This window comes from Scyliorhinus torazame, chromosome 7, assembly GCF_047496885.1.
Source record: "Scyliorhinus torazame isolate Kashiwa2021f chromosome 7, sScyTor2.1, whole genome shotgun sequence".
In the NCBI taxonomy this organism is placed as follows: domain Eukaryota; kingdom Metazoa; phylum Chordata; class Chondrichthyes; order Carcharhiniformes; family Scyliorhinidae; genus Scyliorhinus; species Scyliorhinus torazame.
Genome location: NC_092713.1, coordinates 118,691,954 through 118,719,515, shown reverse-complemented (window position 1 = coordinate 118,719,515; position 27,562 = coordinate 118,691,954). Strand labels below are relative to the sequence as shown.

Below are 27,562 nucleotides of genomic sequence, written 5' to 3'. Positions count from 1 at the left end.
AGGACACAAGTGAAATGTGGAACTTGTTCAAGGAACAGGTACTATGTGTCCTTGATATGTATGTCCCTGTCAGGCAAGGAAGAGATGGTCGAGTGAGGGAACCATGGTTGACAAGAGAGGTTGAATGTCTTGTTAAGAGGAAAAAGGAGACTTCTGTAAGGCTGAGGAAACACGGTTCAGACAGGGCGCTGGAGGGATACAAAATAGCCAGGAGGGAACTGAAGAAAGGGATTAGGAGAGCTAAGAGAGGGCATGAACAATCTTTTTCGGGTAGGATCATGGAAAACCCCAAGGCCTTTTACACATATGTGAGAAATATGAGAATGACTAGAGCGAGGGTAGGTCCGATCAAGGACAGTAGCGGGAGATTGTGTATTGAGTCTGAAGAGATAGGAGAGGTCTTGAACGAGTACTTTTCTTCTGTATTTACAAATGAGAGGGGCCATATTGTTGGAGAGGACAGTGTGAAACAGACTGGTAAGCTCGAGGAAATACTTGTTAGGAAGGAAGATGTGTTGGGCATTTTGAAAAACTTGAGGATAGACAAATCCCCCGGGCCTGACGGGATATATCCAAGGATTCTATGTGAAGCAAGAGACGAAATTGCAGAGCCGTTGGCAATGATCTTTTCGTCCTCACTGTCAACAGGGGTGGTACCAGGGGATTGGAGAGTCGCGAATGTCGTGCCCCTGTTCAAAAAAGGGACTAGGGATAACCCTGGGAATTACAAGCCAGTTAGTCTTACTTCGGTGGTAGGCAAAGTAATGGAAAGGGTACTGAAGGATAGGATTTCTGAGCATCTGGAAAGACACGGCTTGATTAGGAATAGTCAGCACGGATTTGTGGGGGGTAGGTCTTGCCTTACAAGTCTTATTGAATTCTTTGAGGAGGTGACCAAGCATGTGGATGAAGGTAAAGCAGTGGATGTAGTGTACATGGATTTTAGCAAGGCATTTGATAAGGTTCCCCATGGTAGGCTTATGCAGAAAGTAAGGAGGCATGGGATAGTGGGAAATTTGGCCAGTTGGATAACGAACTGGCTAACCGATAGAAGTCAGAGAGTGGTGGTGGATGGCAAATATTCAGCCTGGATCCCAGTTACCAGTGGCGTACCGTAGGGATCAGTCCTGGGTCCTCTGCTGTTTGTGATTTTCATTAATGACTTGGATGAGGGAGTTGAAGGGTGGGTCAGTAAATTTGCAGACGATACGAAGATTGGTGGAGTTGTGGATAGTGAGGAGGGCCGTTGTCGGCTGCAAAGAGACATAGATAGGATGCAGAGCTGGGCTGAGAAGTGGCAGATGGAGTTTAACCCTGAAAAGTGTGAGGTTGTCCATTTTGGAAGGAGAAATATGAATGCGGAATACAGGGTTAACGGTAGAGTTCTTGGCAATGTGGAGGAGCAGAGAGATCTTGGGGTCTATGTTCATACATCTTTGAAAGTTGCCAATCAAGTGGACCGAGCTGTGAAGAAGGCCTATGGTGTGCTACCATTCATTAACAGAGGGATTGAATTTAAGAGCCGTGAGGGGATGATGCAGCTGTACAAAACTTTGGTAAGGCCACATTTGGAGTACTGTGTACAGTTCTGGTCGCCTCATTTTAGGAAGGATGTGGAAGCTTTGGAAAAGGTGCAAAGGAGATTTACCAGGATGTTGCCTGGAATGGAGAGTTGGTCTTACGAGGAAAGGTTGAGGGTGCTAGGCCTTTTCTCATTAGAACGGAGAAGGATGAGGGGCGACTTGATGGAGGTTTATAAGATGATCAGGGGAATAGATAGAGTAGGGCCGAATGGCCTCCTTCTGCACAGTAAATTCTATGATAATTATGATTAATCTAGAACAAAGGTTCGGCACAACATCATGGTCTGAAGGGCCTGTTCTGTGCTGTATTTTTCTATGTTCTCTATGTTCTATGGTCAGCATTTCAAACGCTGGGGGTCAAACCAACAATTCTTCCATCCAATTGCCAACTGGTCGACTATAACGGTAACGTCATCCCCGCCACCGGGTCATACTAACTCGAGGTGACACACAACTCGCGAAAAGTCACCCTACCCTTCGAGATCGTGGGCTCCTCAAAGGACTCCCTGCTAGGCACACAGGCGTGCAAGCTCCTCAACCTCGTGCAGCGCGTACATTCCCTCTCTCCAGAGGACGCGTCTGACTTCCAAGATGCGGACTTCAGGGGGCAATTAAGTGCCATCATCACTCAACACCGAGATGTCTTCGAAGGCATGGGCACACTTCCCTACACATACAAAATCCTGCTCAAACAGGACACCACGCCTGTGGTCATGCTCCTCGCAGAGTCCCAGCACCCCTTGAGGACTGCCTCAAGCAGCAGCTGCAGGACCTCCAGGACCAAGGTGTGCTTTCCAGAGTGATGGAACCAACCGACTGGTTCAGTTCCATGGTGTGCGTCAAGAAGCCTTCCGGCGATCTGTATCGACCCGAAGGATTTAAATCGTAACATCATGCGGGAGCATTACCCTATCCCCAAGCGTGAGGAGATCACGTGCGAGATGGCTCGAGCCAACATACTCACCAAGCTGGATGCGTCAAAGGGCTTCTGGCAGATTCAATTGGACCAAGCTGGATGCATCAAAGGGCTTCTGGCAGATTCAATTGTCCAGCAGAAAGCTGTGTACTTTCAACACCCCATTTGGCAGGTACTGCTACAATAGAATGCCATTTGGAATCATATCAGCATCTGAAGTGTTCCACCGCATCATGGAGCAGATGATGGAGGGCATCGAGGGTTTGCGCGTCTATGTGGACGACATCATCATCTGGTCCACCACCCCGCATGAGCATATCAGTCACCTCCAACGCGTTTTTAAGCGAATACGGGACCAAGGCCTGCGCCTCAACAGAGCCAAATGTTCTTTCGGCCAGACCGAACTCATGTTTTTAGGAGACCACATCTCCCGGTTGGGTGTGCGGCCGGATGCGGACAAGGTGGCAGCCATCACGGCCATGCAGAAGCCGGCGGATAAGAAGGCGGTGCTCCGGTTCTTGGGAATGGTCAACTTCCTCGGAAAGTTCATCCCTAACCTTGCTTCCCACACCATGCCTCTCCGCAACCTAGTTAGGAAGACAACGGACTTCCAGTGGCTTCCTGCCCACCAGCGTGAATGGGAGGAGCTCAAGGTCAAGCTGACCCCCATCCCGGTATTGGCGTTTTTCGATCCTGCAAGGGAGACAAAAATATCAACGGACGCTAGCCAATCTGGCATAGGGGCCGTGCTCCTGCAACGAGATGACGCCTCGTCATGGGCCCCTGGTGCCTATGCGTCACGGGCCATGACCCCCACAGAGCAGCGCTATGCGCAAATCGAGAAGGAGTGCCTAGGCCTGTTGACTGGTGTCGACAGGTTCCATGACTACGTGTATGGCCTTCCCCAGTTCACTGTGGAGACCGACCATCACACGCTGGTCGGCATCATCCAAAAAGACCTCAATGGCATGACCCCTCGCCTACAATGCATTCTGCTCAAGCTCCAGAGATACGATTTCCAGCTCGTGTACACACCGGGTAAGGACCTGATAATAGCCGACACTCTGTCCAGGGCTGTCACCACTCCTTCCGACCCAGAGGGGCTCGTTTGCCAAGTCGACGCCCATGTGGCCTTCACAGCCGCCAATCTGCCGGCCACGGATGAACGCCTAACCCACATTCGCCGTGAGACTGCGGCTGACCCCCTGCTACAACGTGTGATGCGCCACATGACTGACGGATGGCTCAAGGGACAATGCCCGCAGTTCTATAATATTCGAGACGATCTGGCAGTCGTTGATAGTGTCCTCCTGAAGCTGGACCGCATCGTGATCCCACACAGCATGCATCACCTGGTTTTAGAGCAGCTGCACGAGGGCCATCTCGGCGTAGAGAAGTGCCGACGGAGGGCCCGAGAGGCTGTCTACTGGCCTGGCATAAATGAGGACATTGCCAACACTGTGCTCAATTGCCCCACCTGTCAGCGGTTCCAGCCGGCCCAACCACGGGAGACCCTTCAGCCCCATGAGTTGGTCACGTCCGCTTGGTCTAAGGTAGGCATGGACCTCTTCCATGCGCTCGGTAGGGACTATGTTCTCATAGTTGATTATTTTTCCAGCTATCCCGAGGTTGTACGCCTGCACGACATCTCGTCATCGGCTGTTATCCGTGCCTGCAAAGAGACCGTTGCTCGTCACGGCATCCCACTCACTGTGAGGTCGGACAATGGCCTCTGCTTCGTGAGCCAGGAATGGTCTAACTTCGCCAGCAGGTACAACTTTGTACGCGTGACGTCCAGTCCCCTGCACCCCCCAGTCAAATGGCAAAGCAGAAAAGGGCGTCCACATCGTAAAGAGGCTCCTCTGCAAGGCTGCTGATGCAGGATCCGACTTCTGCCTCGCCTTGCTGGCCTATCGCTGGGCTCCACTGTCCACGGGCCTGTCACCAGCCCAGCTGCTGATGGGTCGCACCCTCAGGACCACTGTACCGTCCATTCACGTCCCAGACCTCGACCATGCCCCGGTCCTTCTGCGGATGCAACAGTCTCGCGCACAGCACAAGGTGGCGCATGACGCTCGAGCGACTGACCTTCCTGCTCTGGCGCCAGGTGACAACGTCCGAATCCATCTTCCGGAGGGTGGCTGGTCTGCGACTGCTGCGGTTATTCGGCTGGTGGCTCCCCAGTCATTCCTGGTTTGTCTGCCTGATGGCTCCATTCGCCGCCGCAATCAGCGTGCCCTTCATCTGGTTCCATGCTCGCTACGCGATCCTCCACCGGTGCCACGCCCTCCTGTTGTCCCCGACCTGGACTTTGTAGAGCTTCAGGATACTCTGCATCCTCCTCACTTGGCTGTGGCCTGGCCCGATCCTCAGCCGGTGGCTCCTGACCCACCCTTGAGGCGGTCAACCCAAATTCGTCGCCCACCTCAGAGACTTGATTTATGAGCCTTATAATGTTGCACTCAATGCTTTGTTCTTTCATCCTGTTTCAGCATTTCACTAGTTTGTTTATAGCATTCGTTATTAGTTTTGTTGTTGGTGTAACATCTTGTTTTTCTTTTCTCTGCACCAGGCACCTTCCCGTGTATATAGACTAGCCTCATGTACATAGTTATGTAAATACTACACACACGTGTTCAGATACACTCATTACACGTTATTTATTCTCACATAGGCACATGTTCTTTGTAAAAAAGAGGGATGTCATAATATACATCAGTACATTATGGTGCAATCGCATACACATACTGATGGACATGCAGTAGGACCAACCAGCGTACATAACACCGCTGCCAATCACCAGTGAGAGCACAAGCACTATAAAGACAGGGGACAGGAGAGTTCCCGCTCATTCTAGCAGCAGCCAGCTCAGAGCACAGAGCTCACAGCCTGCATCACAGACATTCACCATGTGCTGAGTGCCTCACCATAGCTAGTGATAGGAGAGTGTCCACAGTTAAGCTGGTATTGCTTATACCCACGTTTACAGTATGCTAGCATAGTTGAACAGTTAATAAAATAGTGTTACACCACTTCCAGCATTGTTGGCTTGTTTGTAAACCAGAACACCCAACACGACACAGGACAGTTATACTCCTGTCAGACATGAGTGAAGCAGTTGAAGCACTACAGGGTCTGATCTCAAATTGCACTCTGGCACAGTTCCATTTACTTTGAATCCATTTGGTTTTCTTTGCAACCTTTTATAAAAATTAAAAATAAAAATTTTATGGGGTGTGGGCGTCACCGGCTAAGCCAGCATTCATTGTCCATCCCTAATTTGTCCTTGAAGGTGATGCTGAGCTGCCGCCTTGAACACTCACAGAGCTGTTAGAGAGTGGGTCCCAGGATTTTGACCCAGCGACATGTAGGAATGTTGATATATTTCCAAGTTAGGATGGTAAGTGACTTGGAATGTTGATATATTTCCAAGTTAGGATGGTAAGTGACTTGGAGGGGATCAATCAGGTGGTGTCGTTCCCATGTGTCTGCTGACCTTGTCCTTTAGATGGTAGTGGTCATAGGTTTGCAAGGTGCTGCCTAAGGAAATTTGGTGTGTTCCTGCGGTGCATCTTGTAGATGATGCGCACTGCTGCCACTGTTCGGCGGTGCTGGAAGGAGTAAATGTTTGTGGCAGGAGTGCCAATCAAGCTGGCTGCTTTGCCCTGGATGGTGACAAGCTTCTAGAGTGTTGGAGATGTACTCACCTAGGCAAGGGGTTCTATCACATGGAGTTACATTGTTTTAGGTCTGGAGTCATCTGTAGGCCAGGCCAGGTAAGGATGGCAGGTTTGGTATCCGTTGAAACATGGGCATGGAAATCTCCTGAAAACTGCTACATCCAACAGTAGTGAAAATTCTCCCTCAGTGTTTGTCTTTGGGTAGTATTTAATTTTATTCTTTAGCTGCAGTGGCTCTGTAACTGAAACCTGCTGTTCCTTCATTAATTGTTAGTCCATGGCAACCCAGTGCTCTTTCAGTTCACTTGAGTATTTCACTGTATATTTCTGATTTTGGTTTAAGTCTCCTAACAATGTTGCTTTCATGGTGCAGGGAGTGGCATTACCCATGCGCTGAACTTTCAAATAGTGCCTAGTAACCTGAGCATTGTTTTATTTGTAACTCTGGATACGTTTGTGAATGACGTCTCATGAATGGCCTTTCATGTGGTTTTGTCCCCAGCTGAGAGTTAATCATGCAAACTCCTAGGTCTTAGTCAAATTGCATATGTGTGCTGTCTACGGTCTTGCCACATCACAAAGTACTCTATACATAAAAGCTTCTCCTTGTTACTTGAATATTGATTGCTCTGGCCATTTTCAAAAGCACCCATTCACTGCTTATCTGTTTTGAACTCTGTTCTCCATACTGTATACCATTTTTATAACCATAAAGGACCATAGGCTGCTCTTCTCTTTGAGAGCTGACTGGTGGTGATTTAGCCTGAGGGCCACCACACCTCGGGCGAGGTGCAAGGTTGAGAAAGCAGGGCCTTCATGAATAACCTCAGCCAGTATTGGAATTGAACCCGCACTGTTTGTGTTGCTTTGCATCACGAACCAGCCAACTGAGTAAACCGACCCCTAAGATATATAATCTATATATCATATTTGTGTATTTAAAACTCAAACAACCTACTGCCCAATTATACAAGCGAATTCACCGTTTCTAGGTAGAAACGTCAGATTAGTATCTATTTTTAATTTGTGTCTTTTTTGTCTTTCTGTCCAGGATGTAACCTATTTTCAAAAACTGATGTTGCATTACATTCTGTTCCTTTTTTGCCAAGTTTTTTCAATTCATGGAACTTATGAGAAGCATTTATACTACGAGCTTCTTGGCCTATCATTAACATATCTTGACATGCACCAGTTTTTTCTTGTTTATTGCCTGTTGTTTTGCTCATATGTTATGGTCCATTACTACACTGAACAAGGTCAGCAAGTACACTGCAATGACATTATTTCCATAAATTCTCATGCTCCCTTCATTTTCTCGTGTTGATTTTGCAATTTCTCAAAGCCTCACGTTTTTTCACTTCATTGCACGTTTAAAAGGACAGGTTTTAGCATACAGGAATATAACTAAATTCATGCCTGCTATACGCACTATTTGAGCTCCTTGTTGGTTGCTTTGATAAATAGTTCCCACCTCCGTCATATCGACTGATGATGGGGGGAGATTTCAATACGGTCCTGGATCCGAGGCTGGATCAGTCAAGTTCCAGGTCTGGGAAGGACTTGAATCAGCTATGGCAAAGGCGCTGTGGGGGTTTAATTGGGGAGGGGGTTCTCATTCTACTCCCATGTACACAAGGTATATTCCCAGTTAGACTTCTTTGTGTTGGACAAAACACTGCTGGCTGAGGTAGTGGATACTGAATATTCAGCAATTGTGGTGTCCGACCACGCTCTGCATTGGGTAAACCTGCAAGTCAACAAAGGAAAGGCCCAGCGGCTGCAATGGAGGTACAATGTGGGGCTGTTAGCGGAGGAGGAGGTGTGCGAGCGGGCGGGGGAGGCCATTCGGGGATTATATAAAGATCGATGACACGGGTTAGGTTTCAGCGGGGGTGATGTGGGAGGCACTGAAGGCGGTATTAAGGGGGAACTCTCAGTTCGGGCACATAAGGAGAAGACTGAGCGGATGGAGTTGGACAGGCTGGCGGAATTTTACAGGTGGACAGGAGGTATGCGGAGTCCGGATGATGGGCTTCTGATGGAGTGTCAGAGACTGCAGCTGAAATTTGGGCTCCTGTCCGCAGGTAAGGCGGAGGTACGGCTGAGGAGGGTGAAGGGGGCGGTGTGTGAATATGGTTAAAAAGCCAGCAGTATGTTGGCGCACCAGCTGAGGAAACGGGAGGCGGCGAGAGAGATTGGGAAAGTAAAAGATACAGGGGGGAGTTGGTTTTTGATCTGACGAGGGTGAGTGATGTGTTTCTGGAGTTTTACAGTAGATTGTATAAATCGGAACCCCCAGCTGGGGAGGAGGGTATGAAGCGATTCCTTGGGGGCTAGAGTTCCGGAGGATAGATGAGTTGGTAGAGGGTTTGGGAGCCCCAATTGGGCTTGGAGAGGTTTTGGACTGGTTGGGGGCGATGCAATCGGGTAAGGCCCTGGGACCTGATGGATACCCGGTTGAGTTCTATAAAAGGTTTTCTGGGTTGCTAGGGCCGCTCCTGGTAAAAGCTTTTAATGAGTCCAAGGAGCTGGGAGTGCTCCTCCCAATGTTATCGCAGGCATCGATCTTCCTTATTTTGAAGCGGGATAAGGATCCGGAGAGTTGTGGGTCGTATAGACCGATCTCCCTGTTGAATGTGGATGCTAAATTGTTGGCAAAGATCTTGGTCATGCGCATAGAGGATTGTGTCCTGGAGGTAATAGGGGAGGACCAGATGGGATTTGTGAAGGGACGACACCTGACGTCCAATATCAGACGGCTCCTAAATGTGATAATGGAGCCTGCGGAGGGGGGCGAGGTCGAGGTGGTGGTGGCCATGGATGCAGAGAAGGCCTTTGATCGGGTGGAGTGTGGGAAGTCCTGGGAAGCGGGGAGGGATTCGTGGATTGGGTCCAGTTGCTAAATCAGGAACGGGTGGCAAATGTAAGGACCAACCGGGTCCGGCCAGAGTATTTTAGTCTGTGCAGGGGGACAAGGCAGGGGTGCACACTCTCCCCACTACTGTTTGCCTTTGGCAATGGCGCTGAGGGCATTGAACGTTTGGCAGGGGATAGTGAGAGGGGGATGGAGCATATGGTCTCACTCTATGCGGACAATTTGCTCCTGTATATAACAGACCCGTTGGGGGGATTGCAGGAATTATGGGAATACTGGAGGAATTTGGCCGGTTCTCAGGGTACAAACTAAACATGCGCAAGAGCGAGGTCTTCGCGATCCAAGCAAAGGGGCATGAGAGGAGACTGAGGGAGATGCCTTTAAAAGTGGTGGGAAGGAGTTTTAGGTATCTGGGGATTCGGGTAGCAAGGGACTGGGGTCAGCTTCATAAACTAAATTTGGGCAGGATGATTGAGCAGATGAAAGGGGACTTTCGCAGGTGGGACGGGCCCCCGCTGTCATTGGGGAGGGGGGGGGAGGGCACAGACTATGAAAATGCCAGTCCTCCCGAGATTGCTGTTTGTGGTTTAGTGTCTCTCAATCTTTATCCCCAAGGCATTTTTTAGGAAAATGAACACTATGATCTTGGGTTTTAAACGGGCTGGGAAAGCCCCGAGGGTGAAGAAGGTCCTTTTTTTCTCTTTAAAAATTTTTTTAGAGTACCCAATTAAGTTTTTCCAATTGAGGGGCAATTTAGTGTGGCCAATCCACCTACTCTGTGCATCTTTGGGTTGTGGGGCAAAACCCACGCAAATACTGGGAGAATGTGCAAACTCCACACGGACAGTGACCCAGAGCCGGGATCGAACCTGGGACCTTGGCGCCGTGAGGCAGCAGGGCTAACCCGCTGCGCATCCGTGCTGCCCATAGAAGGTCCTTGAGCGGGGGCTTGGGGAGGGAGGCTTGGCCCTTCCGAACTTTATTAATTACTACTGGGCGGCTAATATTTTGTAGCCATCTGGGATGGCCACTTATAACAAGAAACATGGACGTTCGCAAAGCCTAAAGGGAAATATGGACAATGTAAGATTCAGGCGGGCACAGAGCCTGAATGTATATTCGTGAGCAGAGAATCCAGACAGCAACGAAACCCCCAACCGATTAGCATTTTAATGACCCATCTCCGTAAGACAAAGGACTGATACTCAGGTATACGATACAATTCCAGACACATCGTCGCCACTCCCTTTACTCAGGAAGCATAAACAGCAAGGTCAATGACCGCCTCGGACGTGCCCAGCCATCAAGGCACCAGCCCCTTTATTGGCTCAGATCGAAGGCAGTGATCGAGAACTGCCCAATTAATTGGGTGCAAACCTAAGGTCCACCCAAAAGAGCGCGAAACCCCCCAAGGATAATGAGAGACAATGCCATGTGTTCGATCTCCTTTGGACCTGGCGCTTCGGCAACATCCCATCTCCAACTGCAGCACCACGACCAGAAGCAAGTCCAAGTTCAACGCTCGCTACCAGACGGATGAGCCTAGCTGAACTGCAGTTACTTCTCCAGACCCAGCAGATCCAGATTCGAACAAAGGCCACTGTTCCCCTGACCTAAGCCGCGTGCCTGAAGTTAAGTACAGGTTGTCATAGTTGTTAGGTGTAGTTTAGCTCTTAGTGTTTATGTTGCATGTATAAGTTAATCTTGGGTGTAAATAAAGTATGATTGAACTTGAACTAACTAACTGGTTGTTTGGCTCTTTGATCGATATCCGGTTGAACCTTGTGGTGGTATCATTTGATACCTGGCGACTCTGAAAGCAATATAATATCAATATCTAGATCAAAGAGGGGCAACCTTATTGACTGCCATATTTATAGTAAGTAAATATAGCAACAATTTTGATGGTTAGGAAGTGGGTAGTGGGGGAGGGGTCTGTGTGGGAGCGGGTAGAAGCGGCATCTTGTAAGGGCACGAGTCTGGAGGCTCTGTTAACGGCATCTCAGCCGTTCACGCCGGCTCGGTACTCCACAAGTCCAGTGGTAGTGGCAGCCCTGAGAGTGTGGGGGCAATGGAGGCAGCATATGAGACTGGAGGGGGCATCGGTGTGGTCACCGATCTGTTTCAATCACCGGTTTGCTCCGGGGGGACTGGATGGGGGATTTAGGAGGTGGCAGGGATGGAGAGATTTGGGGATCTCTTCATTGAGGAGGGGTTCCCGAGCCTGGAGGAGCTAGAGGAGGAGTTTGAGTTCCCGGGTGGGAACGGAATTTGGTACCTGCAGGTACGGGACTTTGTCCGGAGGCAGGTTCCAAGCTTCCCTTGCCTCCCACTAAGGGGACTACAGGATAAGGTGATGTCAAAAACAGGGGTTGGGGAGGGGAAGTTTTTGGAAATATACAAGAAATTAATGGAATGAGAAGGGGTCCCAATCGAGGGGGTGATGAGGAAGTGGGAGTTGGAAGTCGGGCTATGGGAGAAGGCCCTGAAAAGAGTCAGTGCATCCTCGTCGTGTGCCAGGCTCAGCCTGATTGAGTTCAAGGTGGTCCACAGGACTTGTATGACTGTGGCCCGGATGAGTAGGTTTTTTGAGGAGGTTGTGGACAGGTGTGGGAGGTGCGGGGGAAGTCAGGCAAATCATGTGCATATGTTCTGGTCACGTCCGAAGCTGAGAGGATTTTGGCTGGGATTCTCAAATGTCATGTCAGAGGCCCTGGAAGGAGGGAGGGTGACTCCAAGTCCAGAGGTGGCAATATTTGGAGTGTCGGAAGATCCGGGAGCCCAGGGGGGAGAGAGGCCGACGTTTTGGCCTTTGCCTCTGTGGTGGCCCTGAGACGGATTTTGCTGGGATGGAGGGACTCGGAGCCTCCAAAGTTGGGGGTGTGGGTCAGTGACATGGCAGTGTTTCTCAGACTAGAGCAGATTAAGTTCGCTTTAAGGGGTTCGCTCGGAGGTGGCAGCCGTTCATCGACTTCTTTAAGGAAAACTGACCGTCAGCAGAACGGGGGGTGGGCGTGGTTGGGGGGGAGAGAAGGGGAGGCATGGAAGTGGAGAATAAGGGCAGGGAATCTAACATATGGGTAGCTAGGAGGTAGGGCAGGGGGAAGTTGGGTATGTTACTGTGGGGTTTTTGCGTATGTCGGACCGCTCTGCTATTTAGAATGTTGATATGTTAAAACTATAAATGCCTCAATAAAATATTTTCTAAAAAAATAGTCCCCACCTTTACCTATAGGAGTGAACCTACAGTCTAATATTTACTTGTGTGGTGACACACTCGGGATGTAAACCAAACATTCTGTATTTGACCCCATTCAGCAATAGACTGGTAAAGCCTATGGTCAGACAAGAAGCCTTTGGTCAGAACAGGCTGATGAATTGTTAAACTGCCTTATTTCACAGTAGTTCAACATGCAGCTTATGAGTCCTTTTATTTAATTCAATCGATGCAACTTGTCATTCAATGTTAAAATAATGAACATTCACCCATTTTCTGGTGCAGCCCCCCCCCCCCCCCCATGGAGATAGAAAGCATTTGGCAATTGCTCTTGAAGTAGTACACTGAAGAGTTTGAATAACAAAAGTTAATAATAATAAATTATAATAACCTTTTATTGTCACAAGTATGAAGTTACTGTGAAAAGCCCCTAGTCGCCACATTCTGGCGCCTGTTTCTCTAAATACTTTCTCTATTTGGAGAAAGTATTGCAAATTTGTCGCAATTTCCATGTGTATTAAGGGTGTGGGAATAATCTAAGAACTGCAAAGGTAGCGGTCTTGTTGACATTTTATGGATAAATGTTTTGACTGGTGATGAATAGGATGCAGGAAACTTGGTCTAAAGTATGTGTAGCAGTTTATGTGGCTTCAAAAGAACTGACTGGACCTACACGCTATGTGATGCCTTAACACTAGTTTAATTGAACTACCTCACAAGAAGTATTATTTGTGACCTAAAACAAGTGATCTATTCACTTAGCAATCGAGAATAAAGTGCTAAATGTTCCTATGTAATAAACCCCTAACTGTGTGATACCTATTCAATTTGTGTTTGTGGGAAGAGCTGTGTTTGAGCCTTTTATGAATTTGTCTTGGAGTTTTTCATATTCTATTTTGTTTATGTGGAGCATAAACACCAGCATAGATCATCAGTTGGGCAAAATGCTATGTCACTGTGTTGTGAACTCTTAATTTCTCAACTGTTGTAGTCTTATTAGCAGCCCAAAAGAGCAGGGGAAGTTTTCGTCTGTTTAATTTCAATGAAACGCCTGACTTTCTGGAACAACTGGTGCTCACTTCTGACCCCAGAGAAAGCTATACCTACCTGGAGTCTATGGCAAATATTTTCCTTTTATGATGCCAATTTTTAATATTCAGTAGTAATTGGAAGATTACAGTAGTGATTGGAAGATTGGTAAGACTATCTTCCATGTGAGTTCACTTCAGCCATTATCACAGCGGCCTACATCCCACCCCAGGCAGAAATGAGGAAGGTGCTGGACGAACTATACACAGTTATAAACAACTACGAAACAGAACACCCGGACGCCTTGTTCATCGTGGCCGGAGACTTCAACAAGGCTAACCTCAAGAGTGTACTGCCAAACTTCCACCAGCACATCTCCTGTCCCACCAGGGGTGACAACACTCATGACCACTGCTACTCAAAAATCAAGGGCGCCTACCGTTCCATCCCCCGACCGCACTTTGGGAAATCAGACCATAAGACGGTGCTACTTCTCCCGGCATACAACCAGAAACTCAAGCGGGAGAATCCAGCTAAGAAGGTTGTGCAGTGCTGGTCCGAGGAGACAGAAGAGCTCTATGTGACTGCTTAGAGACAGTGGACTGGTCCATATTTAAGAACTCCGACCAACTTAAATGAGTATGCCACCACCGTCACAGACTTCATCAGCAAATGTGTGGACGACTGCGTGCCAAAGAAAGCAGTACGTACGTTACCCAACCGGAAACTATGGCTCAATCGCGAGATTGACTCCCTACTGAAGGACAGATCTGAGGCGTTCAAGACAGACGATCCTGACCTTACACAAGAAATCCAGGTACGACCTCCGCAAAGCCATCCGAGATGCCAAGAGAGAATATCAAACCAAGCTAGAGTCACAGACAGGCTCTTGGCGGTTGTGGCAAGGACTAAACAACATAACGGGCTACAAAACGAAATCGAACAGTATCTCTGGCAGCAGCGCACCCCTCCCCGATGAACTCAATGCAGTCTATGCTCGGTTCGAGCAGGTAGCCAACAATCCGCTGTCGAGTGCCCCAGCAGCCCATAATTCATCCATACCCACCATCACGGCTTCCGAAGTCAGATCGGCCTTCCTGAAAGTGAACCCTCGGAAAGCGACGGGCCCGGACGGGATCCCTGGTCGTGCACTCAGAGCCTGCGCGGACCAGCTGGCAGAGGTATTCATGGACATCTTTAACCTGTCCCTACTCCACTCCGAGGTCCCCACCTGCTTCAAGAAGACCACCACCATACCGGTACCAAAGAAGAACCAGGCAACGTGCCTCAATGACTACCGACCAGTGGCCCTGACTTCAGTCGTAATGAAGTGCTTCGAGAGGTTGATCATGAAGCGTATCACCTCCATGCTCCCAGAACGCCTTGATCCACTGCAATTCGCATACTGCTGCAACCGGTCCACATCAGACGCCATTTCCCTGGCCCTACACTCATCCCTGGAGCATCTCGAAAACAAGGACTCCTACATCAGACTCCTATTTATTGACTGCAGCTCTGCCTTCACCAACATAATCCCAGCCAAGCTCATATCAAAGCTCCAAAACCTAGGACTTGGCTCCCCACTCTGCAACTGGATCCTCGATTTTCTGACCAACAGACCACAATCAGTAAGAATGAACAACAACACCACCTCCACAATAGTCCTCAACACCGGGGCCCCGCAAGGCTGCGTACTTAGCCCCCTACTCTACTCCCTGTTGTTGCTAACTTTCCGTTGGTCCAATTGCTCTGTTTTATTACTTTTGCTCTCGAGTCGCCAGGTATCTATGATACCGCCATGAGGTTCAAGTCCGAGTAATGATCAATAACCCAATACATCGATTAGTAAGATTCAAATCAAAGCACATTTATTATACACAGTAATCGCTACTCATGCACAAATTCTACGTCTAAGTTACTTCTACAACTAACAGGCCTATACTTAACTTCGGACTGGCCTACCAGGCCTTTCGTTCGGGTTCTGAGTCTGCGGGATTCGAAGTTTGTACGGATTGGTAGCTAGGAGCGCCTACCTTGTAGCGAGCGTTGAATTAAGACTTACTTTGTTCGGTGGTCACTGCACCGGTCACGGTCAATGTTGGTTTGTGTTGCTGGGTGACCCGGGCAGGACGAAGAGGTGAAGAGGGCTGAAGAGAGCGATTTGAACTTGGGGCTTAACTCTTATAGTCCCCAGGGGCTTCCCGCCTTTCGGGGCGCACTCTGTACCTGGTCCCAAGTGATTGGACTTTGTCCCAATCGCTTGGTTCGATTTCTCCAATACTGGAGCGGTTCCCTGATCGATGGGCGGTCTTGAGGTGCTCGTTCACCTCTTTTGTGTTGGCTCCTGCTGGCGCCGAGGAGTGTGGCTTTGCTTTGTGTGTCCAAAATGTTACTTATTGTTCCCGGGGATTGCTCATCAGTATGCAGATGGCTGCTACATTGTTATGCTGATGGTTGCTGGTATCGATGTTGTCTGGCCTTTGCAGAGGTAAATACACAGCAAACCTGCAGCTGCTGGCTTCTGTCTATGTTGGCTGACCTTCCCATCAGCCTTTGCCGTTCGCCATTTTAAATCGGGAGTTGGTCAATTTAGGTGGCTACACTGTACACACACGACTGCGTGGCAAAATTTGGTTCCAACTCCATCTACAAGTTTGCTGACTATACGATCATAGTGGGCCAGATCTCGAATAACGACGAGTCAGAATACAGGCGGGAGATAGAGAACCTAGTGGAGTGGTGTAGCGACAACAATCTCTCCCTTAATGCCAGCAAAACTAAAGAGCTGGTCATTGACTTCAGAAAGCAAAGTACTGTCCACACCCCTGTCAGCATCAACGGGGCCGAGGTGGAGGTAACAAAGAACAAAGAAATGTACAGCACAGGAACAGGCCCTTCGGCCCTCCAAGCCCGTGCCGACCATGCTGCCCGACTAAATTACAATCTTCTACACTTCCTGGGTCCGTATCCCTCTATTCCCATCCTATTCATGTATTTGTCACGATGCCCCTTCAATGTCATTATCGTCCCTGCTTCCACCACCTCCGGTAGCGAGCTCCAGGCACCCACTATCCTCTGCGTAAAAAACTTGCCTCGTACATCTACTCTAAACCTTGCCCCTCTCACCTTAAATCTATGCCCCCTAGTAATTGACCCCTCTACCCCGGGGAAAAGCCTCTGACTATCCACTCTGTCTATGCCCCTCATAATTTTGTAGACCTCTATCAGGTCGCCCCTCAACCTCCTTCGTTCCAGTGAGAACAAACTGAGTTTATTCAACCGCTCCTCATAGCTAATGCCCTCCATACCAGGCAACATTCTGGTAAATCTCTTCTGCACCCTCTCTAAAGCCTCCACATCGTTCTGGTAGTGTGGCGACCAGAATTGAACACTATACTCCCAAGTGTGGCCTAACCAAGGTTCTATACAGCTGCAACATGACTTGCCAATTCTTATACTCAGTGCCCTGGCCAATGAAGGCAAGCATGCCGTATACCTTCTCCACCTGTGTTGCCCCTTTCAGTGACCTGTGGACCTGTACACCTAGATCTCTCTGACTGTCAATACTCTTGAGGGTTCTACCATTCACTGTATATTCCCTACCTGCATTAGACCTTCCAAAATGCATTACCTCACATTTGTCCGGATTAAACTCCATCTGCCATCTCTCCGCCCAAGTCTCCAAACAATCTAAATCCTGCTGTATCCTCTGACAGTCCTCATCGCTATCCGGAATTCCACCACCTTTGTGTCGTTTGCAAACTTACTAATCAGACCAGTTACATTTTCCTCCAAATCATTTATATATACTACAAAGAGCAAAGGTCCCAGCACTGATCCCTGTGGAACACCACTGGTCACAGCCCTCCAATTAGAAAAGCAACCTTCCATTGCTACTCTCTGCCTTCTATGACCTAGCCAGTTCTGTATCCACCTTGCCAGCTCACCCCTGATCCCATGTGACTTCACCTTTTGTACTAGTCTACCATGAGGGACCTTGTCAAAGGCCTTACTAAAATCCATATAGACAACATCCACTGCCCTACCTGCATCAATCATCTTAGTGACCTCCTCGAAAAACTCTATCGAGTTAATGAGACACGACCTCCCCTTCATAAAACCATGCTGCTTCTCACTAATACGTCCATTTGCTTCCGAATGGGAGTAGATCCTGTCTCGAAGAATTCTCTCCAGTAATTTCCCTACCACTGAAGTAAGGCTCACCGGCCTGTAGTTCCCTGGATTATCCTTGCTACCCTTCTTAAACAGAGGAACAACATTGGCTATTCTCCAGTCCTCCGGGACATCACCTGAAGACAGTGAGGATCCAAAGATTTCTGTCAAGGCCTCAGCAATTTCCTCTCCAGCCTCCTTCAGTATTCTGGGGTAGATCCCATCAGACCCTGGGGACTTATCTACCGTAATATTTTTTAAGACACCCAACACCTCGTCTTTTTGGATCTCAATGTCACCCAGGCTATCTACACACCCTTCTCCAGACTGAACATTACCAATTTCTTCTCTTTGGTGAATACTGATGCAAAGTATTCATTTAGTACCTCGCCCATTTCCTCTGGCTCCACACATAGATTCCCTTGCCTATCCTTCAGTGGGCCAACCCTTTCCCTGGCTGCCCTCTTTGCTTTTTATGTACGTGTAAAAAGCCTTGGGATTTTCCTCAACCCTATTTGCCAATGACTTTTCGTGACCCCTTCTAGCCCCCCTGACTCCTTGCTTAAGTTCCTTCTTACTTTCCTTATATTCCACACAGGCTTCGTCTGTCCCCAGCCTTTTAGCCCTGACAAATGCCTCCTTTTTCTTTTTGACGAGGCCTACAATATCTCTCGTTATCCAAGGTTCCCGAAAATTGCCGTATTTATCCTTCTTCCTCACAGGAACATGTCGGTCCTGAATTCCTTTCAACTGACACTTGAAAGCCTCCCACATGTCAGATGTTGATTTGCCCTCAAACATCCGCCCCCAATCTATGTTCTTCAGTTCCCGCCTAATATTGTTATAATTAGCCTTCCCCCAATTTAGCACATTCATCCTAGGACCACTCTTATACTTAATTTAGCACATTCATCCTAGGACCACTCTTATCCTTATGGATAAGATGGTTAGCAGTTTCAAATTCCTAGGGGTGCACATCTCCCAAAATCTGTCCTAGTCCACCCATGTCGACGCTACGACCAAGAAAGCACAACAGCGCCTATACTTTCACAGGAAACTAAGGAAATTCGGCATGTCCACATTAACCCTTATCAACTTTTACAGATGCACCATAGAAAGCATCCTATCGGGCTGCATCACAGCCTGGTATGGCAACTGCTCGGCCCAGGACCGCAAGAAACTTGAGAGTCGTGAACACTGCCCAGTCCATCACACGAACCTGCCTCCCATCCATTGACTCCATCTACAACTCCCGCTGCCTGGGGAAAGCAGGCAGCATAATCAAAGATCCCTCCCACCCGGCTTACTCACTCTTCCAACTTCTTCCATCGGGCAGGAGATACAGAAGTCTGAGAACACACACAAACAGACTCAAAAACAGCTTCTTCCCCACTGTCACCAGACTCCTAAATGACCCTCTTAAGGACTGACCTCATTAACACTACACCCTGTATGCTTCATCCGATGCCAGTGCTTATGTAGTTACATTGTATATGTTGTGTTGCCCTATTATGTATTTTCTTTTATTTCCTTTCCATGTATTTAATGATCTGTTGAGCTGCTCGCAGAAAAATACTTTTCACTGTACCTCGGTACATGTGACAAATCAATCCAATTGGTTATGCCATTTGGAAACTCGGTTGGTACGTAAGAGTTCACAACAAACGATTCTGTGTTGATTGCTTCTGTGAAGACTGCAACAGCACACTCTTGGAGGAGCAAGTTGTCTCTGACAACAGCTTATGGATATCTGCATTTAATTAGGCTTGTGTGCTGACAAAGGAAGCTGCTTTAGTTTTACACTGTTATGATGGTGAACACGTGACCATTTCAGTGTCATGATGGCTGTAAATACCAGGCCTATTGGTAATTTGATAGGCTGCACTTGTAGCTGGGCTAAAGTTTATTGGGTTATTGACCCTCAGTGAAAACGGCAAGGGTTATTTTTGCAGGAACACAAGTCTGAAGTATCTGTGCTTGGAAACCACATAGAAGAGAGGAGTAAAATGGTAATAGAAACCGTATGAATCCAATTTTTATTTGAATATGCTGATCTATAACACCATATGCAAATGTTCTGACCTGTTGAGGGCATATAACCCTAAGTTTTTGATATTTTAATACTGACAACACACCGGTTAATGCAAATTTGTAAATCGATGTCTGTATGTGCAATAATTCCATGGACCAATAGATAATTGTAAATCAGACTTATTCTTTCTTTTAACAAGGTCATTTACCTTCAAAAAACACCGGAAGAGGCCTACAGATCTCTTGTCGCAGGAAAGAACCCTCCTTATCTGCCATTCAGGTATGAGTGCCATGTTGTTTTACAAATAGTTTTTTCATGGTCTTACTTTCTGACTGCATTGTTTGTTTTTTATTTCCAAATTTAGAGTATCCAATTACTTTTTTTCCCAATTAAGGGGCAATTTAGCGTGGCCAATCAACCTAACCTGCACATCTTTGGGTTGTAGGGGTGAAACCCATGTAGACATGGGGAGAACGTGTAAACTCCACACGGACAGTGACCCAGGGCCGGGATTTGAACCCGGATCCTCAGCGCTGCAGTCCCAGTGCTAACCACTGTGCCACATGCCGCCCTCTGACTGCATTTTTAAAAGATTGACAGTGCTATTTATTTCACTCTTCTTTCACCCCAACCCCAATGCCGTCGCAAGACCATACAATGGCTGAGCCTAGAAGGGAAGGTGAAACATTGTTTCATTGAGATTAAAGAATAAGAATGGTTCAAATGGTTTTCTTCCTATCGTTGCTAATTTCCTGCTTGGAGTGACTCCTGCCTTTTTACTAGGTGTTTTGAACTCTACACCGCATCCATACAGAGCAGAAGGTGGCCAATCAACCCATCGAGTCTGTATCGACCTTCTCTAAGAGCACCCTACCTAGGCCCACTCCCTTGCCTTATCCCCATAACCCCACCTAGCCTTTGGACACTTGAGGGTCAATTTAGCATGACCAATCCGCCTAATCTCTACATTTTTGGACTGTGGGAGGATACTGGAGCACCCAGAGGAAGTCCATGCAGACACTGGGCGAAAGTACAAACTCTACACAGTCAATCACCCAAGGTCGGAATCGAACCCGGGTCCCTGGCGCGGTGAGGCAGCAGTGCTAACGACTGTGCCACCGTGCTGCCCCTATCTAGAATACATCTGGAGTATTGTGTACAGTATTGGTCTCCTCACTTAAGGAAGGATGCTAATACATTGGAAACAGTTCAGAGAAGGTTTATTGGACTAATAGTTGGAATGGGCAGGCTGTCTCATAAGGAAAAATTGGACAGGTGAGACTTGTATCTGCTGGAGTTCAGAAGAGTAAGAGGCGACTTGATTGAAACATACAAGATCCTGGAAGTCTTTGACAGGGTGGATGTAAGAAGGATGTTTCCTCTTGTGGGAGAATGAAGAACTAGGGATCACTTCAAAAATAACCGAGTGGCCTTCTGCTCATAATTCCTATGTTCGTATTTACGTAGTGCTTTTGACACAGTTAAATGTCCCAAGATGCTTTGCAGGAGTGTTCTCAAACAAAAATAATTTAGACTGAGCCACGAAAGGAAGTATTGGTCAAAGAGTTGGGTTTTAAGGGACATCTTTAAAGGGGGGGGGGGCGGAAAGAGCCAGAGGGGTTTAGGGATGGAATTTTAGAGCTTGGGATCTTGGCAGCTGAAGACATGGCTTTCAATGGTAGAATGTTTAAAATTGATGTTCAAGACACCAGAATTGATGGAGTGCAGGTATGCATTTACATCCCTCTTTATTTCCTCAGGGAACTCTATAAAGTAATTTGCAACCAAATGCATAGATATTTATGTATACACCAAACATGTTAATACATAAATGTGTCTCAAATTATTGATAAATTAACCAGGGTTTGTGAAGAAGTAATTTAATATTTCCATCTCATTAACTTTGGTCATAAACAATCGCTTTGAATGTGGTTATGCTTGGTATTATGATGCTTGGTTATTTGAAGTGTAAATTGATTTATGAGTTAATGTTTTAGCAGGTATTTATCAAAAATGATTTTAACCTTTTGAGTGGACAAACCAGAAGTGTTTCTGTTTTGTCACTGGCAGCAAGACATGCAAGTCTTGTATCTGTTGTAGGTTTTTCTCTATAAATTGTTACAGTTCCCTCACACACATATTCCGACTGGAATAGTCTGTTGTAGTTACATTTTGCAATTTACAAAGCTTTTTGGCATGAATGTTTACTGAGTTCTACAATGCCACTACATCAAATTCCTCCATACATTCATGTAATGTAAACTATTTAAGAAAATAAAAAGAGTTGGATCAATAGCTTAAGTGAACTTGGCAACAAAAGGTTGTCATCTCTGGATGCACAAGCCATTAATCTTTGAGTTTCCTGTTCGTGATCTGAAATTTGCATCAAAAGTCGCCTTGCTTGTTTCCAAGTTTTTCAAGTTTATTTATGTTCTTAACAATGTTGTGTTTAGTCAGACCAGGAAGTGATTTATAATTAAATGAAATGGGCATGTTGAAACATGCTAATTTAATGCAACCCGATGTAAAAAGGCATCTTGCGTTCTTGATACCCATGGAGTTTCTGGCATTTCTTTCCATGTTTCACAATTGTCCAGTTAAATGTTTCCTTGGCTAAACCCTGTCGCATCCTAGTATAAACAAGAAAATTGATTACTGGCCACAAATTACTGAATTTTGCAATATATTTTCAAAATCATAGAGATTCACTAGCATAATTAAATAAGTAATTTAAACCTACCGTTCTAAGAATGATAGCTTTATGCTACTTGTGGTATTTTTTATCTCCCTGTATATTGAAGGATTGTAATGTTAACTATAATTTGAAATGGAATCAAAAGACATTTAGCATTTACCATTTTGTAAAACTATTATACAGGACTAAGGCATTGCATCAATGGTAATCCACACTTCCTTGAATAGCGTCACATTCTATATGGCCGTCGATTGTGATTTTTAACATCTAATTCTTTGTAAACCTATTATGCAGGACTACGGCATTGAATCAATGGTAATCCACACTTTCTTGAATAGCATCAATTTCTATATGGTCGTCGATTGTGATTTTTAACATCTAATTCTGTCAGACAATTTCTCTAGGCGTTTTTACATCTATTATAGTTTATGAACCATTTCCTGGATTTGTTTTGCACAGCTATTCTGTCTGTATTTTGAATCCTGACTTTTTCAGTTGCATAGTCACTGATGCATGTGCCGTATGTTTGAAAATATGGTCTATTTTGTTTGTACAGTGGCAAATAAAATTAGTCTTTAGTATAAGTTTGTTGAATAATTGGACCAAATCATTAGTTTCATTAAAATGTAGCAAGTTTGCAATTCTTGGCTCGGCCTCCCCAGTTCCTAGCTTGAACCCCTTCCTGCCACCTTCTACTCCCCCAACCAAACCTAGCTGCACCATTTGATAAAGTGATTACCCATTTTTAAAGGTAAATGTAGCTCTATTTTATAGTTCGAGCATTGATATTACAGAGTAAGAAACTGAAGTTGAGTTTGTAAAGATAGTGATACGATGCTGATTGAAATATGTATTGCGTGCAGTTCTGATTGTTGAATTAGAGGAAAGATATTGGAGCTTTAGAATATGAACCCATCAAAATGATGCCAAGAACAAGAGACCAAGACAGGATTGTCGCTCTGGAAGCAGAAGTCAAAAGGTTGGTGGCGACCCAAGGGAGCTTAAAGGGGAAAGTCTAGGACCAGGAGAACAGGTCCCGATGACAGAATATTCAAGTTGCGGGCCTGCGAGAAGGCATCAAGGGTAGAGACCCAACAGGCTACATCGCCCAAATGCCGGGCAACCTAGTCTGGAGAGACTGCTTCCCCAACCCCCCAGAACTCGACAGGGCACACCGGTCGCTCAGACCGAAGCCCAAGCCCAAGGCCGGGGAGGGGGGGGGGGGGGGGGGGGGGGGCAGCCAAGAGTGATCATCATGAAGCTGCACCGATATCAGGACTGGTAGAGGATCCTGCGGTGGGCAAGACAAACTAGAATGAACACATGGGAAGGACACAGAATCCATATCTACCAGGACATTGGGGAAGATCTGGCGAAACGCAGGGCCGAGTTCAACCAGGCAAAGTTGGTGCTATACAAAAATGGAGTGCGATTTGGCATTCTATTCACTGCCAGGCGCTAGGTCACGTACCAGAACAAAGAGCACTACTTCAATACCCCAGCGGAGGCAAACTATTTTGTGAAGATCAACGGCCTAGACAAAGGGCAGGTGAGGCAGCGATGGAAGATCGCTAAAGAGACGGAGGCTTATTGAACAGTTACCATGTTTGCGTGGGACTGCACTGCCTCATTCTGTTCAAAACCACTAGGTCACAGGAGAGTGCGAGTACAGGTAAATGCTGGTGAGGGTATAGGCAGAGAAAGCAGACAGTCAGTGGACATAAGCTAGGGGCTAGACTAGCCACAGGAGGGGAGCCACCATACGATCAGCGATAGCTAGCACGGGAAGACAGACAGTAAGGGGAGCCATGGCGCACCTCTTGGCATAGAGGGAGCGCCTGACCAGAGTGGTTGTGGAAGGGGGGGGGGGGATGGATGGAGAGGAGGAGGAAGGATGGAACACGGAACACGTAGGAAACGGGACAGGAAAAAAAGAGTTGGTTCTCGGATTGGCTTCGGTAGGTAGGAAGCAGGCCGAGGAAACAAGATGGTGCCGCCTGCAGCCATTTTAAAGGATCCCTAAACAAAGGGAAACCCGGAGTGCATGGGCACACCCACGTGGCGCATACACAGTTGGCGGCCAGTTGGGTGCCCCTGGACAAAGGGAACCCTGGAGCGCAGGGGCCTGGCCCCATGGTGAGAACGGCGACTGTGGCCATTTTGGGCTGCCCCCTAACAAAGGAAACCCCGGGGTGCAGGGGCGCGTCCACCAGGTAAGTATGGTTGATCCTGCAGGAACCGGGGGGGGGGGACGGGGGACGGGGGGGGGGGAGGAGGACAGAAACCCCCCCCACCAGGATTACCACCTCCAATATCAGGGGGGGGGGGGGGGAGAAACAGAAACCCCCCCACCAGGATTACCACCTGCAATATCAGGGGACTCAACGGCCCAGTGAATCGGTCCAGAGTCTTCGCCCACTTAAGAAGTCTGATAGCTGACATAATCTTCCTGCAGAAGACATGCCTGAGGGAGAAGGAACGGCTGCGGGTAAGAAAGGGCTGGGTGGGTCAGACTTGTCATTCATACCGGGGGCAGCATGGTGGTTAGCACAATTGCTTCACAGCTCCAGGGTCCCAGGTTCGATTCCTGGCTTGGGTCACTGTCTGGGCAGAGTCTGCACGTTCTCCCTGTGTGTGCGTGGGTTTCCTTCGGGTGCTCTGGTTTCCTGCCACAGTCCAAAGATGTGCAGGTTAGGTGGATTGGCCATGCTAAATTGCCCTTAGTGTTCAAAATTGCCCTTAGTATTGGGTGGGGTTACTGGGTTATAGGGATAGGGTGGAGGTGTGGGCTTGGGTAGGGTGTGCTTTCAAAGAGCCAGTGCAGACTTGATGAGCTGAATGGCCTCCTTCTGCACTGTAAATTCTATGAAATCAATGCTACAGGACGAGGGCTAGGGGAGTAGCCATATTGATTAGTAAGAGGACGAGGTTCACTGAGACAAAGACGGTTGCGGACCAAGGGGAACGGTACGTCATGGTCAACGACGCCCTGGACAGAGCACCCGTGGTTCTGGTAAATTTGCATGTGCCAAACTGGGCCGACACAGACTTTATAAAGAAGACCATGATGCAAATCCCCGACATTGACACACACCAACTGATCATGGGGGGCAACTTCAACTGCGTACAGGACCTTCTGACGGACCGATCAAACCCCAGAACGGGGAAAAAGACGGGCGTGACTCGGGAACTGGGGGCATTTTTGGAGCAGATGGGGGCAGTGGACCCATGGCGGTTTCTACACCCCGGTGAGAGGGAATTCACATTCTTTTCACTGGTGCACAAAGCATATTCAAAAGATAGACTTCTATGCAGTGGGAAAATCGGTGCTTCCAGGAATAGCAAGGGCGGAATATTCAGCGATAGTCATCTCCGACAATGCTCCACATTACATGGATGTTAGGTTGGAGACGGGCTGTGCCAAGCGCCCCACATGGAGGCTGGACATGGACCGCTTGGCCGACAAGGCCTTCTGCCAAAAAACATCACAGGCCATAGGCGAGTACATTATTAATAACCAGAACGGGGAAGTCTCCCCTTCCACGTTCTGGGAGGCACTGAAGGTGGAGATTAGGGGAGAAATTGTAGCCTATAAGGCACGTAGAGACCGGGAAGAGAGGGCGACCGGGCAACAACTGATCAACTCCACCCTGGAGGTCGATAGAAAGCACTCTGGCCCCGACTGTAGAGCTTCTGGAAGAGAGGAAAAAGTTGCAAATGGACTTTAATCTGCTATCCACCAGGACAGCAGTGCACCAACTCTGCCAGACACGGCAGACCTTCTATGAGCATGGAGGAAAGGCTGGCCATCTACTGGCTCACCAACTGAGAAAGCGGGCAGCCACGAGGAAGATGGCGCAGGTAAAGAATAGCAGACGCAGACTGGTAACCCAGCCAAAAGAGGTCAAACGGGCTTTTGGGACCTTCTGCCGAGGGCTGTACACCTCTGAGCCCCCCAACGACAGTGCGACGTTGAAACGGTTCCTTGATGGACTGGTCATGCCAGTCATGGGGGACAATAGGCAGGGGAACTGGAAGCATCAATAGGTCTGGGAAAGATCATGGCGAGCATCAGCTCCATGCAGGCGGGCAAGGTGCTGGGACCCGACGGGTTCCCGGTGGACCTTTATAAAAAGAATTTGCGCCAGCCCTGGCCCCACACCTAAGGGATATGTTTACAGACTTGCCAGCGCGCAGCACCCTGCCTCCTACGCTGACAGAAGCCACCATATCACTGATACCCAGAAAGACAAAGACCTGACGGAATGCGGATCATCCAGACCAATTTCGCTGCTCAACGTTCATGCAAAGAAACTAGCGAAAGCTCTGGCCAAGAAACTGGACAACTGCATGCCAGAGATAGATGCAGAGAACCAGACAGGCTTTGTCAAGGATAGGCAGCTAACTGCGAACATCAGGCGGCTGATAAATGTAATAATGACCCCCCCCCCCCCAACCCCTCGCCATGGCAGTGCTCCCATCCCCCAGATGAAACACACATCCTGCCCATTGGCGGTAGCCACATTGAAGACATGGAGCCAGATGCGGCAGCATTTTGGTCTAACCGAGATGTCCCCCATGGTTCCCATCTGCGGAAACCACAATTCCCACCAGCCATGCTCGACACCACCTTCAGAAATGGAGACAGGACGGCAGACGCGAACAGTCAGGGACTTCAACATGGGGGACAGATTAATGACATTGGGCGAACTGACAGAAGACCTGGAACTACCGACAGGACAGGAATCCGGACACCTCCAAATCAAACACTTTCTCCGCAAGGAGACAGCAAGATAGCCCAGGGACCCGAGAGCTGCACTATTAGAGGAACTGACCAACATGGACGGGGGGGGGGGGGGGATCTGTGGGAACATCTATGGACAGTTATTGGATAGGGCAAGACCACCACTGGACGAAGCAAGTCAAAAATGAGAAGACGAACTGGGGACGGAAGTGGGTTGGGGACTCTGGAGCGAAGCATTGAGCAGGGCCAATTCCTCCACCTCCTGTGCAAGGCTCAGCCTCATGCAGTTTAAAGTGGTGCACTGAGCGCCCCTAACCAGAACCCGAATGAACAGGTTCTTTCCAGAGGTGGGAGGATAAATGTGAAATGTGCCAGGGAGGCCTGGCCAACCGCCCCCACGTGTTCTGGACTTGCCCCAGACTTGTAGGGTTCTGGACGGCCTTCTTCGAGGCGATGTCCAAGATTGTGAGGGTGGAGCCATACCCGAGAGTGGCAGTCTTCGAGGTATTAGAACAGCCAGATCTACATATTGGGAAGGGGTCCGATGCCCTTGCTTTTGCTTCCTTAATCGCACGCTGCTGATCAGCAGCACCACCCACATCTGAAGACTGGCTGGCA

General features: G+C 48.1%; 1 protein-coding gene across 6 annotated transcripts in view; it reads left to right on the top strand.

Annotated features, from left to right (window-relative positions):
- The window catches only part of cdc14ab (cell division cycle 14Ab), a 333,919-nt gene that overhangs the window by 80,611 nt on the left and 225,746 nt on the right, over positions 1-27,562 (top strand). For all 6 annotated transcript variants that reach the window (XM_072511378.1, XM_072511377.1, XM_072511373.1 and 3 more), the window contains one exon: positions 19,705-19,784. In XM_072511378.1, the coding sequence (XP_072367479.1) occupies positions 19,705-19,784 (80 nt within the window). The remainder of the gene's footprint in view (positions 1-19,704; positions 19,785-27,562) is intronic.